Genomic DNA, 19,544 nt, shown 5'->3' with positions numbered 1-19,544 from the left:
CTGCAATAGATTGTATTTGCTTTATGAAAAGTTCTTTGTATTACTTGGTTTTTTTTTTTCCTGTCACTGGTTTTCTTGAAGAGAAAACGTATCAAGAAGCTAATTATTATTAATATATTGTGATTTTCCCACTTGATGTCCAGAATTGCCACTGAAAAGTATTTTATAGTAATTTATGAATTTTGCTTTGCTGTGATATCACACCTTCAAGGTCCTTAAAGGTCTGTTGAACTTAATATGAAATTTCATATGTTAGATAATAATTTGTCCATTAATCTTACCAGTTAAAACAAAGACTATTATTGATCATTTAAAAGCATTTTCATGAACATGAATTCCTGTATTCTTGCTGTGAAAGATTAGTTTTCTCCCCTTTTTGCAAATGAAGCTCAAGAAGATCTGCATGAGATAATATTATGTGGCAAAGTCAGTACTATTAACCAGATCATCAGCTGTTTGGACCCCACCACAGTACTTCTCCTGTACTCTGTCTTCTTTTTCATTGCCACTCACGTTGCCAGTATTTATACCAGCCAGTTCCACTTTAGAATAGTTTTTCGATTCATTGATTTTTCTGTTACTGCTTTTCTGTTGTCACTTTCATTGATTTCTACTCTTATCTGTATCATTTCTTTCCATTGTTGTGCTCTGTGTTTAATTTGCTCTTTTCTAGTTTCCTAATGTAGAAGTTTAAATTACTGGTTTTAGAGCTTTCTTATTTTCTACATGAGCATTTAATGCTATAACTAAATTTCACCCTAAGCACTATTTTAGCTGCAGCCTATAAGTTTCGATATGTTGTGTTTCTTTTCTTTGAGTGTAAAATATAATTTCTCTTAGAATTTCTTCTTTGACCCATGGTTTATTTAGAAGTATGCTATATAATTTCCAAATAATTAGGGGTTTTCTAGTTACATTTTTATTATTCTTTTGTTTAATTTTGTTATGATCTGAAAACATACTTTTTCGATTTCTTTTAAATTTGTTAAGATTTGTGTCATGGTCCAGGATATGGTTTATCTTGGTAAATCGTGTGTTGTGAAACAGTCTTGGTAGAGATAACTGAATAGTTTTTTACTATTTTCTTTCTTTCTAACGATCCTAATCATCAGTTCACTCATATGTTAGTAATAGTTAATGTCAGTAAGTTTTAATTGCCCTCGCAGAGATACGAGAGGTTGTTGAATATTAAAATATCAAGAGTTGAGAATAGCTGTGTCAGGGAAAATTCAAGCATCAAAGTAGTTAAACTGAATGGTATTTAAGATCTTTTCTAGCCTTAAAATATACTAATTCTGCATTTATGTAGACTGCACTCACTTCTTTACCATTAATTGATATTGTTGTTGTTAACTGCCATCAAGTAGATTCTGACTCATGGCGACTATGTGTACAACAAAATGAAATGTCGCCCAGTTCTGCATCATCCTCACAATCACCAGCATGTTTGAGTCCATCATTGTGGCTGTTATGCCAGTACATCTCATTGAGGGTCTCCCATACTTTTCTTGGTGCTCTGCTTTACCAAACTCAATGTCCTCTTCTAGTAATTGATTCCTCCTGATGGCATGCCCAAAGCAAGCAAAGGAGTGTTCTGTTGTGATCCATAGGGTTTCATTGGCTGATTTTAGGAAGTAAATCTCCAGGCCTTTCTTCTAGTCTGTCTTAGATTGGAAGCTCCACTGAAACCTATCCATCATGGATGACCGTACCAGTATTTGAAACACTCATAGCATAGATTCCAGCCCCACGGAACATACAAGCCACCGCAGTATGACAAGCTGATAGGCAAGTCATGATCATTGATATCAGACATGTTAAATTTTGAAGTATCTGTTGTAACCTGGAGTTAGAAAACCAGAATGGAAGAATATGTTCAGCATTTCTTGAGCTGAAAGAACTGAAGAAAAGACTCAAGCCTCAAGATGCAATATTGAGGGATTCTACAAGGAAAATCTTAAATAATGCAGGAAGCATCAAAAGAAGATGGAAGGAATACACAAAGTCACTGTACCAAAAAGAATTTGTTGACATTCAGCCATTTCAGAAGGTAGCATAAGATCAAGAACCAATGGTACAGAAGGAAGAAGTCTAAGCTACACTGAAAGCATTGGCGAAAAACAAGGCTTCAGGAATTGACGGAATACCAATGGAGATGTTTCAGCAAATGGATGTGGTGTTGGAAGTGCTCACTTGTCTCTGCCAAGAAATTTGGAAGACAGCTACCTGGCCATCTGACTGGAAGAAATCCATATTTGTACCCATTCCAAAGAAAGGGTTCCCAAAAATGAAGAAATTATTGAATAATATCATTAATATCACAGAAAGTAAAATTTTAATGTGGATCTTTCAAAAACGATTGCAGCAGTACATCAACAAGGAACTGCCAGAAATTCAAGCTGGATTCAGAAGAAGACATGGAACGAGAGATATCATTGCCAGTGTCACACAGATCTTGGCTGAAAGCAAAGAATACCAGAAAGATGGTTACCTGTGTTTTATTGACTTTGCAGAGGCATTCAACTGTGTGGATCATAACAAATTATGGATAACATTGCAAAGAATGGGAATTCCACAACACTTAATTGCGCTCATGAGGAAACTGTACATAGACCAAGAGACAGTTGTTCGAACAGAACAAGAAGATACTGCTTGGTTTAAAGTCAGGAAAAGTGTGGGTTAGAGTTTTATCCTTTCACCGTACTTATTCAGCCTGTATGCTGAGCAAATAATCCGAAAAGCTGGACCGTATGAAGAATAATGAGGCATTGGGATTAGAAGAAGACTCATTCACAGCCTGCGAAATGCAGATGACACAAACTTGCTTGCTGAACCTGAAGAGGATTTGAAGTACTTACTGATGATGATCAAAGACTACAGCCTTCAGTATGAATTACACCTCAACATAAAGAAAACAAAAATCCTCACAACTGGACCAGTAAGCAACACCATGATAAATGGGAAAAAGATTGAAGTTGTCAAGGATTTCATTTTACTCGGATCCACAATCAACACCCATGGAAGCAGCAGTCAGGAAATCAAATGACACATTGCATTGGGCAAATCTGCTGCAAAAGACCTCTTTAAAGTGTTTAAAAGGCAAAGATGTCACCCTGAAGACAAAGGTGGGCTTGACCCAAGCCATGGTGTTTTCAGTCGCCTCATATGTTGGTAAAGCTGGACAGTGAATAAGGAAGACTGAAGAAGAATTTGTGCCTTCCAATTATGGTACTGGCAAAGAATATTGAATATAGCATGGGCTGCCAAAAGAACAAAGAAATCTGTCTTGGAAGAAGTACAACCAAATACTGCTTAGAAGCAAGGGTGGCAAGACTACATCTCACATACTTTGGACACGTTATCAGGAGGGATCAGTCCCTGGAGAAGAACATCATGCTTGGTAAAGTAAAGGGTTAACGAAAAAGAGGAAGACCCTCAAGGATATAAATTGACACAGTGGCTGCAGCTGTGGGCTGAAGCATAACAGTGATTGTGAGGATGATGCAGGACCGGGCAGTGTTTCGTTCTGTTTTACGTAGGGTTGTTATGAATCCGAACTGACTCAAGGACACCTAACAGCAACAACATTGTAAGGAGACCGGCATATGAAGTGTTTGTTTGTTTCCGGGGGAGAGAAGTTGTTTGTTGTTGTCTCTATGATTGTTCGAAAAGTAACACCAGAATAATGAGAATGGTCTTATAAACAGCCTCTTTATTTTATATTAGCATGATTTTGCAGTAAGTATTCTTATTTCATAAGATTCATATAAAAAGATTTCAGCCCTACTGCAGTTTTAAATTTGTGATTTAGTCTTTATCCTAGAAAAATATTAACATGTTGAGTAGATTAGTTGTAATTGTATAAAAATATGGCAGAATACATCTTTGTTTTTTCTTGAGAGTTAAAAAATAATAATTTAAGATTTTTACTGTAATAATTTTTTTGAACTTTCTGTTTGCTAAATTCTAAAAGTATTTCATTAATGTTTAGTTTGTGGTAAGAGTAAGAATCAGTTTATTTTTAGTTGCCTAGTAATGTTGGATTGAGAGTTCAGGCTGCTAACCAAAAAGGTCAATAGTTCGAATCCACCAGCCTCTCCTTAGAAACCGTATGGGGCAGTTCTCCTCTCTCTTACAGGGTCGCTGTGATTCAGAATCTACTTGATAACAGGTTTAGTAATGTTATGTTTTCATTTAAACTTACAATAGTAGGACGTGGCAATATTTATTAATTGGCTTGAACTTGAAAATATCTAAAATATCCTAGGCTTGCTTTTGTTTCTGTTTTGTTTTTTTCTTTCTACCAGATTGTTTTTATTTATAAGGTTAGTATAAGTAATCTATGTGTAATATGTATGAAATCAGATACTTAGGATATCCTCTTCCATCTACAACCAACCCTGTCGTCAGCCTTCCAGTGTATGAAATGTCATTTATCCTAAAAATAGGAAAACAAATGTCTATATTAGCTTATCATGCTTATTTTCTGATTCAGCATCGACCTGACAGCAGTGGGTTTGGTTTTTGTATGGCTAGATTTGTAGTCATGAGATTAATCACAGTACAGGTTGTCCCTGGGTTATGAACAAGATCCGCCCCAACTGTGTCTTTAAGTCGAATTTGTAGGTAAGTTCGAATAGGTGCGTATAGTTCTTGTTTAGCCTTGTTGTTAGGTGTGGTAGTCGGTTCTGACTCTGACTCATAGTGATCCTGTGTATAACAGAATGAAGCACTGCCCCGTCCTGTGCCATCCTCACAATTCTTACTGTACTTGAGCCAATTATTGCAGCCACTGTATTAGTCCATCTCGTTGAGAATCATCCTCTTTCTCATTGACCCTCTACTTTACTGAGTATGATGTCCTTCTCCAGAGACTGGTAGCTTCTGATAATATGTTCAAATTATGTGAAACGAAGTCTCACCATCCTTGCTTCCAAGGAGCATGCAGGCTGTTCTTCGTCCAAGAGAGATTCGGTCATTCTTCTAGCAGTCGATGGTATATTCAGTATTCCTCACCAACACCATGATTCAAAGGTATCAGTTCTTTGGCCTTCTTTCTTTTTTTCAGTTCTTTTTTGGTCTAGCTTTCGCATACATATGATGCAGTTGAAAAGTGTTTAGCCTTACTTTAGTGCAAGAAAAGCTTCAAAACCTTTGCAGTTATTTAAAAGCTGCACGTGCAGTAAGTGAAGGTTATTGTGATGAATTTGTTGCACGTAAGTGTTAGTTCACTTGTTTCAAATTAAGGACAAATATACATAACTTTAAAGGGCAAATATGAAAGTTGCCCAACCTGAGTTCATAACCTGGGGACTGCCTGTCATTCAGACAGAAAATTTAGGATCAAATATTTTCAAGTAAGACCTGAAAATTTCTGCCCTTTTTGTACCTTCCTCTAAACAAAAGGAAGAGAAGAAAAAAAAAGAGAGGAAGAAAGGGAAAACAGGTCTATTACATCAAAGTTATTGATGGAGCCCTTGAGGGGTTTAGAGTAAGTCAAACTTCTCTGCTGAAGAATCATTTCAGAGTCCTTACAAGCTACTTGATTTCAGGTGTTTTGTTGCTATTTTATTTATGATTTCCTTCTGTTGTATCCAAGTTCTTCGGTATCAAAGTGAGCTAATAAAACCTCTAAAACAAAAATAAGGTTGGCAGCAAAATGTCATTCAGGAATGAGTAGTTATTTTTTAGCCTGTCCCAGGAAAAGAGCTCAGTGGAAAATAACCAAATAGGAAGTATGTCTCTTATATACCCACTTCTCTCGAGTCGATTCCAACTCATAGCGATCCTCCAGGACAGAGTAGAACTGCCCTACAGAGCTTCTAAGGAGCGCTGACAGATTCAAACTGCCGACCTCTTGGGTAGCAGCTGTAGCACTTAACCACTATGCTGCCAGGGTTTCCAGTCTCTTACATAGAGCTCTACATATTTGGGGCTGTTTTACCACCAGAAGAGCACGCAGAGTGAATTAATTTGTGTAACATCTTACAGCTAGCATAATATTTCCATATGCATTCTTAACTGATCTTAACAGCCCTCTCAGAGAGAAAGCATGTGTGGCTGCGTTTGTGGTTTGTGGGTGTGTAATAGTGTCTTGGTTTTCCAAAGGATGAAAGGGGGAAGAAAGGTTAATTAGCTTGCTAACATCTATACGTTAAGCCTTTAGAGTAGGGACTAGAAGTCTTATATTATTGCCAGAATTCCATGAGCATTCCAGTTCAACAGTGTCTTTTGCAATCATAGAATTCAGCTGGCACTATGTAGAATATGAAGAAATTACAAGACAGTATATTTTCTAGAGAATATGTACTCTAGTAGAAAATAAAAGACAATCGTATAAACCAACTAGAGGATAAGATAAAGCAAATTAATATTTATTAACATCTACCAATTGTCTGGCACAAGTTAGGTCCTTTACATATGTTACCTTTTGGGGAGGATGATAATAACATCATTTTACAGGTAAGACAATAGTCCCAGAAAAGTTTAAAAAACAAAAAGCCCCATGTTCAGTCAGTAGAAAATGACAGGTCCAAGATCTAAGCCCAAGTTTCTGCCTACAAAACCAAAGGTTAAAACCAAAGGACAAAATGTGTCCTATATGTATACATAGGCACCCTGGTAGTACAATGGCTAAGAGCACGGCTGCCAACCAAGAGGTCAGCAATTGGAATCCACCCGCTGCTGTTTGGAAACCCTGTGGGGCAGTTCTGTTCTGTCCTATAGGGCCCCTATGAGTCGGAATCCCCTCAAGGGCAATGGATTTGTTTTGTTTTGTTTTTGGTTTTTGTTTGTTTTTTACATATATATGTATATGTTTATGGGTATATATATATGTTATATATATATGTATGATTACATTTTAGGATCATGGCATCACAAGAATTATAAGATTTTGACAAATACAGAAAAGCCTCCTGGTCCCCATAATGTGGACTCTAAGCCTTTCAGTCACATAGCTGAAAAGAAGGTTCTGTCTTTTTCCATGAGTCAGTATAAGTGCTCTGTATTTAACATAGGACAAGAAAAACGTAAATGACAACAAAACATTAATATTTCCAAACCATTCATCTATTTTTATCTTTTGGGCAGTGAATCATACCAGTGATCTGGCCCTCTCCTCCTATTACCTGTTGAAAACCTTCATGCCAAAAATGTGTTTCATCCACAGAAGTGTGCAGGCTTTGGAGGCATGCATGTTGGTCACGCCCTTGTTATATACTCCATTTTAATTAAAGCTTAAACAAAATGAGATTGGCCTGGTTATTAACACATCCACCAACATCCACGTGATGAGTTATTATTAAGTGAATCACTATTAAATATACTGCCAGAAGTCCGTTTTATGCTTTCTCCCAGTCACACCTCTCCCCCACCAAAGTAACTGCTATCCTGACCTCTAACATCTTGATTAGTTTCATCTGTTTTTGAATTTTATATAAATGGAATTGTACACTGTATATTCATTTGCATCTGGCTTTATTTACTCATTAGTGTCTATGAAATTTTCCCATGGTTTTGTATATAATAGTAATATGTTTATTTTCGTTGCTCTACAGTATTTCAAAGAGTGGGTATACCACAATGTATCCGCTCTACTGTTGATAGATATTTCACTTGTTTCCAATTTGGGGTTATTATAACTAATACTGCTATGAACATTCTTACACATATCTTTTGGGACACTGACTTACACATTCCTCTTAACTATATACCTAAAAGTGGACTTATTTGGTCTTGAAACATGCATGTGCCCAACTTAGATACTGCCAAACAGTTTTCCAAAGTAGATAAATACTAATGCACACTCCTGCTTGCAGTATATGAGAGTTCTAGTTGGTATTGCTGGTATGTTTCATTTTAGACATCAAGTGGCTGTATAATAATTTCTAAATTTAATTTAAATCTTCCAATGGCATATCATCATTTCGATCGACAGTTTGCGTATCTACTTTTTATGAAATGTCTTTTCATATCTTTTTGCTGAATTTTTAATTGGCTTGTTTTCTTAGTGATTTAAAACGGTTTTTTATTCTTGGATGAGTCTTTGCAGGCTGGAAGTATCTACTTTGATTCTTGGCATGGCTTTTTACTCTCTTAGTGATTTCTTTTGATGAAAAGAAATTCCTAATTTTAATTAATCCAGTTTATCAGTCCTTTCCATTATGATTAGTGTATTCTTTCTCCTTTTTCTCTCCTTTCTCAAGTTTCTACCTATTTTTATAGAAAGTACTTACTGCTTACTTTTGGTATTATCTTACTGCATTGTATAGTTGTACTCTTTTAAATGCTTTTTAGAACTGGGAGATAGATAATAAACAGATAAAGGTGTAATACTTCAGGGCTCACAGGAAGTATTCCGTGCCTTCTTTAGATAAGTAGGCAGGCAGGCAGGCAGGCATAGTTCTTGGTAAGCTCTTTGTGTAAATGGACACAAATGGCTAAAATGTCCATGCCTATGTGTGTGGTTGTCTTTCCTGTGTGTAGATTATCTTCTTCCTGAAAGAATTGCCTTACCTAAAAAGCAAAAAAAAAAAAACCAAACCCAGTGCCATCGAGTCGATTCTGACTCATGGCGACCCTATAGGACAGAATAGAACTGCCCCATAGAGCTTCCAGGAAGCACCTGGTGGATTCAAACTGCCGACCCTTGGGTTAGCAGCCGTAGCACTTAACCACTACACCACCAGGGTTTCCATAAATTCCTTACCCAACCATTTACTGCATTCTTTCACGAAAGTCACATTGATGGAAGTGGTCCATGATCTACAATAATAATAGCAGTGAAAATTCTCATAATCTTTCAAAGGAGAATATCTAAAACTGAACCAAACCCACTGTCATTGAGTCGATTCCAACTCATTATGACCCTCTGGGACAGAATAGAACTGCCTCATAGGGTTTCCAAGGCTGTAAATCTTTATGGAAGCTGACTGCTACATCTTTCTCCCATGGAGCTGCTAGTGGGTTCAAACTGCCAGCTTTTCGGCTGGCAGCCAGAGGCTTTTAACCACTGCACCACCGGGGCTCTTTAGAGAGAACATAGTGGGCCAGGCTTGTCTTTGGAACTTTCGCTCTCTGTATGTCCTCACCTTTTCCATTTTTCTTTTAGAAACTTGATGCTGTTGTGGAACACACCATCCTGACCTCTGTACCTTCAGCTGTTCTCTGTTTTCCAGTTGTTCCTGACACTCAACTCCATCATCCTTCCTCCCCCTACTAACTCTGCCATGCTTAGTTTGTCTTAGTTCTTCTGAGCCAGTTTAGTGATCCATTTCCTATTATATTTCTAACTTTTTTAATAAATACAAATATTAATGTGTTGATTTGTACTTTTAGATAAAACCTAGAATAGAAATTAAACCCAATGGAGCCCTGGCGGCACAGTGGTTAAGAGCTACAGCTGCTAACCAAAAGGTCGGCAATTGGAATCCACCAGCCACTCCTTGGAAACCCTATAGGGCAGTTTTGCCCTGTCCTGTAGGGTCTCTGTGAGTCAAGATCGACTCAACGGCAACAGGTTTTGGTTTTATATTAAAAGTATTGCTACTAACATTCTACTTCCGGTTCATTTAGTTTGTTTCTCAACAACATTTCAAAGAAACTAAATATTACATGTAAGAGATCTTTTTCATATTCAGACTATTGTTTACATTCACACATACATTCTCAAAATTCTTTTCAAAATTGAACACCAAATGTTTTTCTGTTCTCAATAAATACCCATATTCCAAAATAAAATTTTTCCATTAAAAGATGAAACGTTTTCCCTTTTTTTATTTAATTTATTTGAAATGGAAATAACTAGAGGTGTGTGAAAAGCACAGTTTCCTGAGAATTTTCCACAGCAAACATTTTGTCAACCTTAAATAAGGAAAGCTGTGGTTTTCCTCATACATCCTAATATTGTGAAGTCTTTTTTCATGCAGGTGTAAAAACTTCATAGAGACTACTGAGCCTTTTAAGCTTCAAAACAAGTTTAGGTAAATTTCAGATGTATCACTGTATTTGAATTCCTTCTATAAACCTGCATGACATTCTGTCTCTTCTATAAAGTTTATCACATTCTACCTTGTATTAGTTACTTTGTGCATTTGTCTTGCCCTTTTAAATTAGAGTAAGATTATGAGCCACCAATGATAAAGAGTCTGTCTTTATGTGTAAGACCATGCCTTAACATGATGAGGGCTCAGTAAATATAAAGAGCAAAGGCCTGGTGTTGCAGTAGTTAGGAACTTAGCTGCTAATCAAAAGGTCGGCAGCTCCAATCCACCAGCCACTCCTTGGAAACCCTGTGGGTCAGTTCTGCTCTGTCCTATAGGGTTGCTCTGAGTCGCTGTCGATTTGATGGCAGCAGGTTAAAATATAAAGAGGGAGGAAGTAGGTGAGAAAGGAAAATAGTCAGGAGAGAAATAAGGGACTCCCCTACTTAGTCTTGTGATTCTTGGACTTTACCCAGTGTCTAAAGCAAAATGCAGACGTACTCTAAAAATGCAGCAAATTTTTACAATTTATAGTATAAAAAGCATCTGAGTTTGGGTGACAAGATAAGAGAAAGTTATCTCAAATAGTTTAGAATGAAGCTGTTAAAGAATACTAAATTCGGAAACCTGGTTTTGACTACCAGCTTGTTCCTAAGTGACGAATCTTCAAGTCAAATCTGAACTTTTAGTCTAATCGTTCGGTAAAATCTTTGGCCTATATCTCCTTTAGTTCCTGTTAAAATTTGATTTTAAAATTTAAATGAAAACTTTTTAAATTGCTTTCTTAAGAATAAATTTTTTTTTAAAAGGCTTGAAATGTTAAATTTAATAGTTAAACTTAGGAATAAAAAAGTCTATATAAATGGTTGCTGTAATTTATAAAATTTGCTTTTAACTAAGACTTTCTCATTTTTAAATCAAACATTTTAAGATCTACATGCATAACATTTTTATTCATTTTTTTAGGAACAGAATATTTGAGTCCTTAGTATTTATAAAGGATTTAACTACCATGTACATCAGTAACAGTTTTTGCGTTTGCACATTTTTTTTCCCATTAGAATATTTATCTGCTCCAGTCTTAGTTATCTAATGCAGTTGTAACAGAAATACCACAAGTGGATGGCTTTAACAAAGAGAAATCTATTCTCACAGTTTAGGAGGCTACAAGTTCGGATTCAGGGCACCAGCTCCAGAGAAAGGCTTTCTCTCTCTGTTGGCTCTGGAGGAAGGTCCTTATCGCCTTTCTCAACATCTGTGGGCCTGACATTCCTTGGATATCATGTGTCTTGGCAGCAATCTTTTCCTGGGTCTAGGAGATTCTCAGCACAGGGACCCCAGGCCCAAAGGATGTGCTCCACTCCTGGCTCTTCTTTCTTAGTGGTAATGAGGTCCCTCTCCTCTCTGTTCGCTTCTCTCTTTTATATGTCAAAAGAATTTGACTCAAGATACAACCCAATCCTATAGATTGTACCCTGCCTCATGAACATAACTGCCTCTAATCCTGCCTCATTAACATCATAGAGGTTAGGACTTAACAACACATAGGATAATTACATCAGATCACAAAGTGGAAAATGACCACACAATACTGGGACTGATGGCCTAGCCAAGTTGACACATATTTTGGGGGGACACAGTTCAATCCATGACAGCTCCCCAAATCATAAGCTATTCAGATTTGCAAATCACTCATACAAATATGAATTTATTAAAACCATCTAACAGCTAAATATAAGGAATTTTGAAAGATCAGATATATTCTAAGGGTATAAAACTCTGGTACAGTGTATCCTGACATTTATCAATGATTTGATTAAATAATTTTTAATTCAATGAAAGCCTCAATTCTTATATTGTTATAGTAATGGTATTGTTATTAGTACTTCATCATAACGTGCCGTTCCTCTGTAGGCTGACAATTTAGATGCCCTACTAAGAAGTAGGAAACCCTAGTGGCATAGTGGTTAAGTGCTACAGCTGCTAACTGAAAGGTCGGCAGTTCAAATCCACCAGGCACTCCTTGGAAACTCTATGGGGCAGTTCCACTGTGTTTTATAGGGTCACTATGAGTCAGAATCAATTTGACAGCAACGGGTTTTCTTTTACTGAGAAGCGATTGGTAATAACCTTGTTATCAGTTATAAACTCCCCCTCTGTTTGCAAAGATTCCTGTTCAGAGAGGGACAAGGCTTAAATTTCTAAGAGTTTCTTGCATTCTGACTAGTGTTGCCTTGCCACTAGCTGCATGACTTCAAGTGAGTCACTTATCTCTTGTTTTTTTCTCATTTCTGTAATAAAAAGTGTTTCAAGACATCCTGATAATGCATTTTAATCCCCTTCAAAGTCCTTACTGTAACAGATGTAAAAATGATAATGCTTATCCTCTCAACGTTTGGATTTGTCTTGCCAAAAATTTTAGCATTTCATATACCCTCTCAGACTCAGCAATTTTTATAATACTTCTGTACCATATGGGATTTTGATATTTTGTTAAGTGTTCTTAAACAACTGACCTTTTTCATATTTAAATGTAACAGTTGTTCATTCTACAAGATATTTGGCCATAGTGTTGGGTAGCCAACTTTATCAAAATTTCCAGCTTATAAATATTAGAAGCAGGAAATACATTTTGAAATGTTGTTATTGTTAGGCGCCGTCAAGTCGGTTCCAACTGATAACAACCCTATGCACAATAGAATAAAACAGTGCCCTGTCCTCACCATTTTCACAGTCATTGCTATGTTTGAATCCACTGCTGCAGCCACAGTGTCAAAACATCTCATTAAGTGTCTTCCTCTTTTTCCCTGACCCTCTACTTTACCAAGCATGATGTCCTTCTCGAGGGACTGGCCCCTTCTGATAACATGTCCAAAGTACGTGAGACAAGGGCTCTCCATCCTCACTTCTAAGGAGCATTCTGACTGTACTTCTAAGACATTTGTTCATTCTTCTGGTACTACATGGTATATTCATTAGTCTTCGCCAGCACCATAATTGAAAGGGATCAGTTCTTCTTTGGTCTTCCTTATTCATTGTCCAGCTTTCGCATGCATGTGAGGCAATTGAAGATGCCATGGCTTGGGCCAGGTGCACCCTATTCCTCAAGGTAACATCTTTGCTTTTTAATGCATTAAAGAAGTCTTTTGCAGGAGATTTACCCAATGCAATGTGTCTTTTGATTTCTTGACTGCTGCTTGCATAGATGTTGATTGTAGATCCGCGTAAAATGAAATCCTTGACAAACTTCAGTATTTTCTGTTTATCATGATGTTGCTTATCGGTCCAGTTGTGAGGATTTTTGTTTTCTTTATGTTGAGGTGTAATTCATACAGAATACAGTAGTCTTTGATCTTCATCAGTCAATGCATCAAGTCCTCTTTGCTTTCAGCAAGCAAGGTTGTATTGTCTGCATATCACGGGTTATTAATGAGTCTTCCTCCAATCCTGCAACCGTTTTTCTTCACATAGCCCAGCCTCTCTGGTTACCTGATTAGCATACGGATTGAATAAGTATGGTGAAAAGATACAACCCTGACGCACCTTTCCTGATTTTAAACCACGCAGTACCTCCTTGTTCTGTTCAAACGACTCTCTTTTGATCTATGTACATGCTCCTCATGAGCACAATTATGTGTTCTGGAATTCCCGTTCTTCACAATGTTATCCATAATTCGTTATCCACACAGTCGAATGCCTTTGCATCGTCAGTAAAACACAGGTAAACATCTTTCTGGTATTCTCTGCTTTCAGCCAAGATCCATCTGACATCACAATGGTATCTCACACCATGACCTCTTCTGAATCTGGCTTGACTTTCTGGCAGTTCACTGTAGATGTACTGCTACAACCATTTTTTAATTATCTTCAGGGTAATTTTAATTTCATAGGATATTAATGGTATTGTTCAATAATACCCACATTTTCTTGGATCACCTTTCTTTAGGATAGGCACGTATATGGATATCTTCAATTGGTTGGCCAGGTAACTGTCTTCCAAATTTCTTGGCATGGATGAGTGAACGTTTCCAGCATTGCATTCATTTGTTGAAACATCTCAGTTGGTATTCCGTCAATTCGTGGAGCCTTGTTTATTGCTTATCATTTTGAAATATGTATACTGAAATGCCATTATGCTACAAAGTAGATATGGCCAATACCTATAAGAAAACATCTTTGTTAAATAGATTCCCAGCTAAACGAACAGGAATAGGAGAAGCCACCTATTTTTAATCCATTGTTCTTAAATAGAATTTCATTCCTACTTGTGAAGCAGTGTTTATTTTAATCACTGTTGAAGACACAGACACAGCCACGTAGTATAAATGAGGTTTTGTATTTATAAGTGTTTAAAACTTGCCCATATTTGTGTTTTCTGGTGTGGAGTGATAACAGGAAGTCAAATGCCCAAACCTCATACTTTTCCTGAATAAGCCACATTCTCATCAAATATTTTGCTTCTGTTACTGTTTGATAGCTCCCAAACTGAGAAGCATAAAGGATCAGAATGTTTTAGAGCTTCCTTGAAAGTAATTACCCTTGTCAACAAAGTGCCTATTAATAGAAAAATCTACAAGTAGTGCCCAACATATTCGAGTTATGATGAACCACACTGTCCTTTTTTTTAACATCTTATTGTTAGTAATATGTACTACAAGCAATATTGTAGCACGTAATTTGCTGATGTTGTCATTCTTATGCCAGCCCCAAAGACAAATAAAGATTGGATTTATAAAGATAGTATTTTTGTAGATCCTAAAGCTGTGGTATGTATAATTCTTGATTCAGAATTGTAAAACGTGTGTGGCAGGGTTGTATCTTTTCACCTTACTTATTAAGTCTGTATGTCAGCAAGTAATCAGAGAAAAACCAGAAAACCAAACACATTGCCATTGAATCAATTGCTACTCATAGCGACCCTATAGAACAGAGTAGAACTGCCCTGTCGAGTTTCCAAGGAGCTCCTGGTGGATTTGAACTGCCGACCTTTTGGTTAGCAGCCACAGAGCTTAACCACTACACCACCAGGGCTTCCAGTAATCAGAGAAGCTAGACTATATGGATAAGAATACAGCATTAGTATTAGAGGAAGACTCACTAACAACCTGCAGTATGCAGGTCACACAACCTTGCTTGCTGAAAATGAAGACAACTTGAAGCATGTACTGATGAAGGTCAAAAACTGCAGCCTTCAGTATAGATTACACCTGAATGTGAAAAAAACAAAAATCCTTACAACTGGACCTATAAACAACATCATGATAAATGAAGAAGAAAATGAAGTTGTCAAGATTTCATTCTGCTTGGATCAACACTCCAGCGTCCATGAAACAGTAGTCAAGAAATGAAATGGCATATTGTACTTGGCAAATATGCTACAAAAGACCTCTTTAATTTTTTTTTAAATGCTAAGGATGTCACTTTGTTGACTAAGTGCACTTGACCCAAGCCATGTTCTTTTCCATCTCCTAATATGCATGCAAAAGCTGTACAATGAAAAAGCAATGCAGAAAAAGAATTGATACATTCAAATTGTGGTGTTAGTGAAGAATATTGGTGTTAGTGGACTGCTAGAAGAACGAATAAATCAGTCTTAGAAGAGATACAACCAGAATGCCCCTTAGAAATGAGGATTTCAAAGCTTTGGCTTGCTTAACTTTCTATGTATCACCAATTGATAGAAAAGAATATCACGTCTCCTAAAGTAGGGGTTCAGCAAAAATATGAGTAACCTCAATAAGATGGATTGACACAACAGCAGAAACAATGGCCTGAGACATACCACGGATCATGTAAATGGTGCAAGACCAGGCAGCATTTTCTTCGGTTACACAAAAGGTCGCTATTTTGTTATACAAAGGTCACCATGAGTCAGAGCCAACTCAAAAGCAACTACCCACAGCAATACATAATTCTGCATATTAGGTAGTAATCATACCTGATTCAGTTTTATCAGTTGTTAAGAGCTCGGCTGCTAATCAAAAGATCAGCAGTTCGAATTCACCAGCCGCTCCTTGGAAACCTCATGGGGCAGTTCTGCTCTGTCCCATAGGGTCATTGTGAGTTAGAATTGACTCCACGCACCGTGTTTGGTTGGTGGGTTTTTCGTTTTTTTTTTAATTCTGTTTTATATTTGAGTAATTACATACCAGTTTTACATACCTTGTATACCCAAGTCTCTGTGTTCTTCTTCAAACTCGCTGCTGATACACATGGCTGCATAGGCTATCTACTGCACAACACCAGTTGTGACAACTACAATGTTGGTGGCACTCCTGGGATTATATAATGCATTGCCCTTTTTGAATCGATCTCACTACTTACTAACCTGATATTCTCCCCAAATAAGCCCTCCACAAAAGCTACAACATAAAATCGCAGTTATAGAGGAAGACATGTATATCAAATGGATAATATCTTCATTCATTCATTAGATTAATACATAATTGAAGAATTGAAAGGCTTATTCTAGAGCCTTTTTATTTGATGGAATTTACTGAAACCAGGCCACTAAATCATGATTACTCTGGAATATCTCCCAAGGCATAGAAACAACTTTGCTAAATAAATTCAATGATAAAAAGTGATTTCAAACAAAACAGTATTTACCTGGAGTCAATATTAGACATGCAGGTATCACCACTGCTCTTCCAAAATTTTTATAACTAAGCTGAAAAGACGTACCTATCTTTGGAAGGAGAAACATCCAGTTCATCAAAGTTTTTAGCACGTTTTCAAAGCAGAGATTTAGAAGCAGCAATAGATCTGTTTTTCAACAATTGTGTGTGACTAAATCTTAGACCTGTTTAGGATTCCCAGAACTTCCTAACAAAAAACGTGTGAGATTAACTCAGTTTATCTGTTTTACAGATACAGCTGTTCGTATACTGAGGGTTAACTTTCAAGTGAATTTTTAGTAGCTGCAAGGGGGAGTATACTGAAAGAAGCAGTTAAAGATAAAACAGCTTCTCCTGGAGTGTTCTTAGAGTGTCTTCTTTTTCCCTTACCCTGAAGGACAGTTTCCTGTGGGGCACATAACTTTGGTCAAGACTAGTAGTTTCTGTTGTCACTGACATTAGTTTTTAATTATTTTTATTTTCTTTTTTATAGCACTTTAGATGAAGGTTTGCAGAGCAAACTAGCTTCTCATGTCACTGACTTTATTTTTAAATATAAATGTTCCAGAATTAGCACTGAAAATTCAAACATATTGCATCTGTGCTGCATACTAAGTTGTTTCAACTAAACCAGAATCTCAAATTGTATCACTCTTCTGAAACACATTTAGCATATTTAGTGCCTTGGTTTGGCAACAACAGTCTGTCCTGGCAGTGTTTTTGTTTTAAATTAACCATAGGCATGCTGAATTTCTTTTCCTTCCTTTTTTCTTTTTATTTTTCAGTTTTTCCTTCTCAGGATTCTACTTGCACAAAATTTAGAGTAGGCATTACATACTTTTTTCTGCAAAGGGCCAGATAGCAAATATTTTAGACTTTGCAGGTGATACAGCCTGTGTCACAATTATTCTACTATGACATTATGGCATGAGGGCAACCATAGACAGTATATAAATTAATGAGCTTCCCTGTGTCCCCATAAAACTTTATTTTAAAATACAAGTAGCAAGCCAGAACTGGCCCAGGGGCCGCAGTTTGCTCACCCCCAGTTCTGAGAATCAAATATTTCTGAAGTTTTTTTTTTCGTTTTGTGGAAATGACAGTCCTCTATAGTCTCCCCACTTCCAACTTTAGTTGAGTTTCATAGAATTTACCCCCATGTCAAGATTTTTGTATTAGTATTATATTGACTTGTCAGTTTTAAGCATTAGTTGTTGATTGCTATCGAAGATAAGGACTTAGATCTCTTCTCCAAAGGGTCATATAGGTACCCTCGTTTTTTGTATCGTTCCTCATTTTAGTGGGCAAAATTTCTTGGGCAAGAACGTGCAAAGGATGTAACTTTTCTAAACCTTGCATATCCTAAAGTTTTTTCTTTTTCCCAGGTGTGTAATTCTAGGTTGGAAATTATTTTCCTCAGAATTTTAGAAGCACTAGAATTACTCTGTTGTTTTCTGACCTCCAGAATTGCTGTTGTGAAGTCTGAAGCTGTACTGATTATGACTTTATTTTCATATATTGTGTTGAGCCCCTTCAGCCTAAAAACAATTAGCATTCTGTGTTCTAGCTCCTCATACGTTTCCTATAAGACTCCAGCAAGCGTGTTTCACGCATAACTTAAGTAGCTCAGCTTGTCACTTAGTGACCCAGGATACCAGCCTTATCAGTAATATTATAAAGATACCAGCAATCTCTGTTGGTGACAAAGTCATAGGTACTACTAGTACCTAGATTCATAATTGAAGGAAACACTGAGTTACAATTAGAGATTAGTGAAAATAAAGTTGTAAGCCCCGTCCATCCAAGTTTACAGACCAGACAGTGTATTTCTAAGGAGTTTGACCTCACTTAAAATCATAATAAAGCTACATTATGAAGATCTTAGCACAAAAGATAGAAATTCAAATTAAGTAATTTTCTTACTCCTAATTTTTAAAAGGAGTCCTGGTGGCACAGTGGTTAAGCATTTGAGTGCTAAAATTTGGCAGTTTGAATCCACCAGCTGCTCCTTGGAAACCCTACAGGGCAGTTCTGCTCTGTCCTGTAGGGTTGCTGAGTCAGAATTGACTCAATGGCAATGGGTTTGGAGTTTTTTTGGTTAATTTTTTTTTTAATTGATCATAGGAGATAAAGATGATAATAGAATCATAGAAATGACAAAAGCTTACTCAGTATTTATTACCTGAGTGTTGGTATCTGCTTTATGCCCAGTTACCATGTTAACACTTAATAATTAAGGATTGTCTGAGTTGTCTTAATTATACATACATTAAATATTATATGTATATAATCTCTTCTCATTCAGTTGTCATCAAAGATTTATAAAGTTGGCTGTGTGCCAGGCAGTGATAGTAGACATTCAAAATATAAATATATAGTATTAGGTAATTTCCAGGTCTACAATAAATGGAATTTCAAACATTGGTCATTCATTATTTGTAACACCCAGCTTAACACTAGTACGTTACTTGATTCTTTCGTATTGGTTTATTTTTCTTAACTAGATGTTTTAAGCTCTTTGAAAGCAGAAATATATTACATTTTAAAAAAATATCACATGATGCTTAGCACAATTCTAGAAACATATTAAGTACGCAAAGCATATTTACTAGTTGGTTACTTGATAATTTTTATTGTTCAAAAACAGTCATTTTTGTCAGCATGATTTTTATTTGTTGTTATGATGGATTATGTAGATGACTTATGTGATGAGAATATTAACAAATTCCTTTTCCCCAACTCAAAGACTGATAAATTTTTTAATTTACTTTTTGACAATACCAAGTTGTCTTTATTCCCATATGTTTATTTTTCAATTTGCAGCCAGATTCTACTGCGACTGAAAGAGCAATTGCCAGGCTGGCAGTACACCCTCTTCTGAAGAAAAAAATAGATATGCTAAAAGGTATGAATTAAATGCTTTTAAAGCCATGTTTTTAGTATG

The 19,544-nt window shown here is 36.5% G+C and overlaps 1 protein-coding gene across 3 annotated transcripts in view; it reads left to right on the top strand.

Moving 5' to 3' along the window:
• SRFBP1 (serum response factor binding protein 1) overlaps positions 1 to 19,544 on the top strand; it is a 63,714-nt gene that overhangs the window by 33,706 nt on the left and 10,464 nt on the right. For all 3 annotated transcript variants that reach the window (XM_049873592.1, XM_049873591.1, XM_049873593.1), the window contains exon 5: positions 19,424 to 19,505. In XM_049873592.1, coding sequence (XP_049729549.1) covers positions 19,424 to 19,505 — 82 coding nt within the window. The remainder of the gene's footprint in view (positions 1 to 19,423; positions 19,506 to 19,544) is intronic.

The sequence above is a fragment of the Elephas maximus genome, chromosome 2, assembly GCF_024166365.1.
Source record: "Elephas maximus indicus isolate mEleMax1 chromosome 2, mEleMax1 primary haplotype, whole genome shotgun sequence".
In the NCBI taxonomy this organism is placed as follows: Eukaryota; Metazoa; Chordata; class Mammalia; order Proboscidea; family Elephantidae; genus Elephas; species Elephas maximus.
Note: the sequence above shows the minus strand (reverse complement) of the source record. Positions and strands in the feature narration are given on the sequence as shown.